This window comes from Anolis sagrei, chromosome 7, assembly GCF_037176765.1.
Source record: "Anolis sagrei isolate rAnoSag1 chromosome 7, rAnoSag1.mat, whole genome shotgun sequence".
NCBI classification, from domain to species: Eukaryota; Metazoa; Chordata; class Lepidosauria; order Squamata; family Dactyloidae; genus Anolis; species Anolis sagrei.
In genome coordinates this window covers 35,571,131-35,577,130 of record NC_090027.1, presented here as the reverse complement: position 1 = coordinate 35,577,130, position 6,000 = coordinate 35,571,131, and the positions used below count along the sequence as shown (strand labels likewise).

General features: G+C 40.0%; 1 protein-coding gene across 1 annotated transcript in view; it reads left to right on the top strand.

The window, feature by feature from the left end:
* The first annotated feature begins 306 nt into the window (after positions 1–306).
* JHY (junctional cadherin complex regulator) overlaps positions 307–6,000 on the top strand; it is a 47,833-nt gene continuing 42,139 nt past the window's right edge. The window contains exons 1-2 of the mRNA XM_060787709.2: positions 307–349; positions 3,455–3,766. Of these exons, the coding sequence (XP_060643692.2) occupies positions 3,456–3,766 (311 nt within the window). The 5' untranslated portion in view covers positions 307–349; position 3,455. The remainder of the gene's footprint in view (positions 350–3,454; positions 3,767–6,000) is intronic.

Below are 6,000 nucleotides of genomic sequence, written 5' to 3'. Positions count from 1 at the left end.
AGGGACCGGAATGTACCATTTCACGCCGAGCAAAAGGGGAAAGCTAACAATAAACTTCTCGCATTTTTAAAATCCTTTTCTATTTATAACCATTTCTGTATTTTTATTTTATACACTTGATGGAAATAACACGTTGAATCAATACATCCCCTCGCCGCTCCTCCCCCCTCTTTATTTCGGAGAGTTGGTAGGTTCCACTCAAAAACAGAATGGAGGCAAGAATGCGCAAAAGGGAGGGGGGAGAGTTCCGTTTCTGTGTATCGTTGCTATGGAGACGCTACGCGAGCGGCGCAGAGGGGAGGCGCAGAGCCGCTCTGTGAATAGCGCTTGGCGTAACTTGCAGGAAAAGGTAATCAGAAGGGAGCAGAAAGGGGGGAAAGTGGCATTAAGGGGGGAAAGGAGGCAGAAGAAGGTATTTGGGGACCTCTGCTTCTTGTTTGAGAGTTGGGGAGGTTGCATTTCTTTCCCTAGCAGGATTAAATGCCTTGAACAATGCAAAAAATTCAACATATTAAGTGCTTTTTTCCTTCTGAATTTCTGCCTGTATGGAATCCATGAAAAGCATGAAATGGTGGAGAAAGTGTCCATTCTTCTCCCAATGTGATCTTGGAGGTCATTTGGTTTCCTGAATTCTGCATATTTCCTTTATGTGTCATTTGGACTGTGTTTTGTCTCAGTCTCTCCATAGCACAGAAGGCCAAATGACACATTTAAGTCTCTAAAATCAATTTGTGTGTGTGTGTATATATATATCTGTATATGTGTGTGGGTGTATATATGTGTGTGCATACATGTGTATTAGGCTTGGGCAATCCATGGTTCTAAATGGTTCTAAAGTACTTACAAAACTAAAGTTCGGGTGGTGAAAATTTCAGAACTCTAACAAAACTCTCAAAATTTCATAATAAATGGCAGTTCCTAATTGGTTCTGTCATTAAAATCACAAATAATGAAATAATAATTAAATTTTGAAAGTTTTGTTAGAGTTCTGAAATTTTCACCACCAGAACTTTAGTTTTGTAAGTACTTTAGAACCACTAGGTTCTTGTGGGTTTTTTCGGGCTATAGAGCCATGTTCTAGAGGCATTTCTCCTGCTTGCCATAGATGCAGGCGAAACGTCAGGAGAAATGCCTCTAGAACATGGCTCTATAGCCCGAAAAAACCCACAAGAACCTAGTGATTCCAGCCATGAAAGCCTTCGACAATACTTTAGAACCATTTAGAACCATGGATCGCCCAAGCCTAATGTGTATATATATTTGTGCATTTGTGTGTTTAGATGTGTATATGTATATTGTGTATATGTGTGTGCTCGTGTATATGCATACATGCGTGTATGTGTATATGCATATATGTGTGTGTATATATGTGTGCATGAATATATGTATATGTGTATATTTGTGTATGCTATATGTGTATGAGTATGTATATGTATATGTATATGTGTGTGCATGTATGTATATGAGTGTATGTGTATTTTATATATGATGTATTTGGGGGTTTTTTAAGTCCATTCTATGCTGGGGAAAGTGGAAGGTAAAAGGAAGAGGGGCCGACCAAGGGCAAGATGGATGGATGGCATCCTTGAAGTGACTGGACTGACCTTGAAGGAACTGGGGGTGGTGGCGGCCGACAGGGAGCTCTGGCGTGGGCTGGTCCATGAGGTCACGAAGAGTCGGAGACGACTGAACGAATGAACAACAACAAGTCCATTCTGCTGGGGGGAGGGTGTTTTTAGGAGTGATAGACACTTGTTGGACTGTTAGGTGTATTGTGTCAAAATTTTGTGTCAATTCGCCCACATTATATATCTTATATCTTATATCTTATATCTATATATCTATATACACTTATATCTATATATCTTTACTTCTCCTGAATGGGACCCAAAGTGGTTCATAACATAATGCAATACAAATCAAAGCACATTTAACATAAAATACAAGACAAAAATCACACAAAGTATGATAACATCCAGAAATAAGATATAAATAAACATTAATAATCAAAAACATTTTAAACCAATTACAATTAGTATATTTTGCTAAGCTCGGTGCAAATCAACCTTTGCGCCATTAGCAATTGAATTCATTCGTCAAAATCTTGCTTGAACAGGTAGGTCTTCAACTGGATCTTGAAAGATAATAGGGATATATATATACACACACACACACACACAATTATAATTATATATACATTTCTACAGGAGTGCATAGCTTGACTTTAAAATGATTATTTGTATATTTTGTGTTTTATTTCTTTTTAAATAAAAGTTATCAGCTGCCTGGATAATCTATATAAATAAAAATGTAATGTTTGTTTGTGAGATTAACATAACTCAAAAACCACTGGACGAATTAACACCAGATTTGGACACAAGACACCTATCAGGCCAACAAGTGAGCATCACTCATAAAAACACTGAAAAACACAGCAGAAGTGACTGTTTTGTGAGTATGTATATGTATATGTGTGTGCAAAAAAAATGCATTACAACGTATGCACAAAACCACGTATATACACAAACCCATATATATACACACACATATATGCATATATGCACACACAAAACACATATACACAGACTATGCCACAGCAATGCATGTCAAGAGATGGCTAGTAAAACAATAATGATAATGGTAATAATCTGCTTCAACTCCTCATGGGTTGAGGCAGATTAGAACATTGCTATAACACACAGTCAAAACACATAATCATTTAAAAACACACCTCTTTTACATACAGATTACAATACACAAACAAAAAATAGGCATGAAATTGAAGTTTACAATATGTCATTAAAACTCTTTATTGTATGGATGCAATAAAGAAATAAATAAGAATATAAGCTACATTTCCATTGGTCTGGTTATTGTTTTATCTCATACAGTGTGGATATCCTTTCTCCCAAATGCTTACGATTTGAAACAAAAGTATAACTAACTAGGTATTTAAATATATTTGTTTAATTCTATTTTGATATTTATACATTTTAGGTTTTAATTTACTTGTGGTATGATTTTTTAGTACCATAAAGCTCCTTCCGCACAGATGTATAAAATCAATCCACATTGAGCTGGATTATATGGCAATGTGGACTCAGATAACCTAGTTCAAAGCTGATAGTTTGAATTGTCTGCCTTGGAAAGGCCCTGGGGACCCTTCTACACTGCCATATAATCCAGATTATATGTTTGGCCCCACTTTAACCACCATAACTCAAAGCTACGGAATCCTGGGATTTATAATCTTACAAAGTCTTGGCTCTTCGATGCCAAAGAGTGTTGGTCATTCCCCCCAAACTACAACTCCTATGATTCCATAGCATTGAGCCGTAGTGGTTAAAGTGATGTCAGAATGTATTAATTCTATAGTGTAGATGCACCTGTCCAAAAGTAAGATCATGTCCTGCACCGAGTGTGTTTTGCTAATTGTTTTCGATCTTCTGTCCAGCATGAATGCAAGCAAGCCATCACCTCAAGGGTTGGTCCAGCCCCACGTCCACTACTCCTTTCTGCAAACGGCGTCGGAAGGGCTATCGCAGAATGAATCTGACTCGGAAAGCCTCGCTCAAGAAATCGAGTACCAGTTTGAGCTCCAGGAACGGATCCATCAAACAGAGAAGCTGGTGGACCAAGACAATAGAGACAGCTTGGAAGAAGATGACAGTTTGGAGGAGGACAGTCTGGAGGAAGGAGGAGGAGGGGAACCAGATACAGAAGAAACACCGAGTCCAAATGGGAAGGAAGATGGTCTCAATGAAAGGTAAATGGTTTGTTCTATAACATACAATCATGGAGAAGTGGAGAAGATGCATCTACATGGTAGAAAGAACGCAGTTTGATACAACAGGCAGTCCCAGAATTACAAACATCCGACTTACAAATTACTCATAGCTAAGAATAGGGTTGAGATAACAGGAAATCTGCCATCGGTAGAGAAATCCACAATAAAGAACAAGTAGTTTACTCTTCTTAGTTCAGAACAATATATGTACAATGTGATCAGCTGCACCAACTCACAAAATGTCCTTTTATGAGAGATCTAAAATAGTCTTTCTTTGTCCATTTGGATAGACTCCTTCAGCAACTCATGAAGTGAGAGCACACTCCAAACTCAAGTCTCTTTCTGCTTTTCTCCTCTTCTCTCTCTGTACTTGCATAGCTCAAGCCTGAACAAAAATGTAACAGTATCCAAAAGTCCCAGGCTCAGCCTGCTCCCTGGGTATTGCATAGGGCCAGCAACCTGTCTATCATCATTAGAATCAGCTTAATCCATCTTATTTTATAGTTGGCACACACACACTCAATGATTTCTTCAATGCTCCAGTACTCACAACCACTGAAGATGCCTACATTAGATGTGGGTGAAAAGTCAGGAGAGAATGCTTCTGGGACATGGCCTTACAGCCCGGAAAACTCACAGCAACCTAGTGATTCCAGCCATGAAAGCCTTCAACATCACAGGATGCACACCGTTAAAATGCACGTTAAAATTCATTGATAAAATACAAGTTAAAATCAACTAAGAGTTTACATTATGTATTGAGTTTGTTTTCAGAAGCCTTTGATAAACAGGATGCCATACTCAAAATACTGTAACAAAATGAAAATCATACGTAGTTCACTTTTGATCAGCCCACACACTGCCTTGCCAGAGAACCAAAGGGTTTGAAAGTCTACAAATCCCATCATACATTGTCCGTCCACCCCCAAACCTCTTTAGGACATAAAGGTGGTCATGGGGATTATGTGTGTCAAGTTTGGTCTTGATTAGTCATTGATGAGGGTCACAGAGGTCTTGGGAAGTGAGTGGAGGTACTTCAAGTCCCATCATTCATGGTCCGTCCTCCTCCAAACTGCAGTAGGATGTAGAATGGGTTATGGGGGCTCTGTGTGCCAAGTTTTGTCTTTATTGGTCTTTGTTGGGAGCCACAGTGGTCTGTGGGAACCAAAGCTTTTGAAAGTACTACATATCCCATAATCCGTGGTCCACCTCCCCCAAACCGCATCAGAAAATAAAGGGGGTCATGGGGGTTATGTGTGCCAAGTTTGGTCCAGGTGTGTCACCCGTGCTGGTTGCAGTGGCTTATGAAAGTGGCAGCCAATCAGAAAGCTGCCACATACATACACCGCCCTCCCTCCCGCCGCATACAAACATTCTCTTTTCTTATATAGAGAGATTTAAAATGATCTTTCTTTGTCCATGTGGATAATCTCCTCCAGCAGCTTATGAAGCAAGACCACTGTGCTGGCATGGCAGTACCAGGAGATTTGAATTTTTTTCCCTTGCACTGCTAGTTTGTGTGAATTTATTTAAGCCATGCTTTTTGCAATCAGGTAGCTTCCCCAGGTTGCAGTCATAGGGCCAGCAACCTGTCTATCATCATTAGAATCTTTAGACCTGCCCCTTTTCCCAGGGTTTTGGAGGCAAAGGAGGACCTTTGTTCAGTCTCACTGTTTGAAGCCTAACAGCAGGATGTGTGGGATTCTCTTTCCCACCTGCACAAAAGCTTCACTTCTAATAGCTCTGCTGGGGGATTAAAAAGATAGTTCCACAGCTTTTTCTGGGGGAATACAGCCAGCCTTTGCTGGGGCAACAGGACAGTTCCTACAGCCTTCGTGGAGTAGATCTAAAGGACACCCGTCAGCTTGGCAGATCTACAGCAACCTTGTCTGGTAAGGGACCACTCGGGCTATCCATAAAGTAGCTTGGAGCCAGGAGTAGGGGCCTCACGCCAGCAAGGTAAAGAAAGATTGCCCAGGGAGGGGTCAGAAGATTTCCCTAAGGAAGAAAGGAACAGTTTACCACCAGTTGCCTGCCCTTGATAGCAGATTGAGGAAGCTACCGGTTTTCCAAGCATTTATTATTATTATTATTATTATTATTATTATTAACTTTATTTATACCCTGCAAAATCTCCCGACGGACTCGATGTGGCTTACAATGGCCAAGGCCGCCAACAAACAACAACATACAAATATAACAGTAAAACTCAT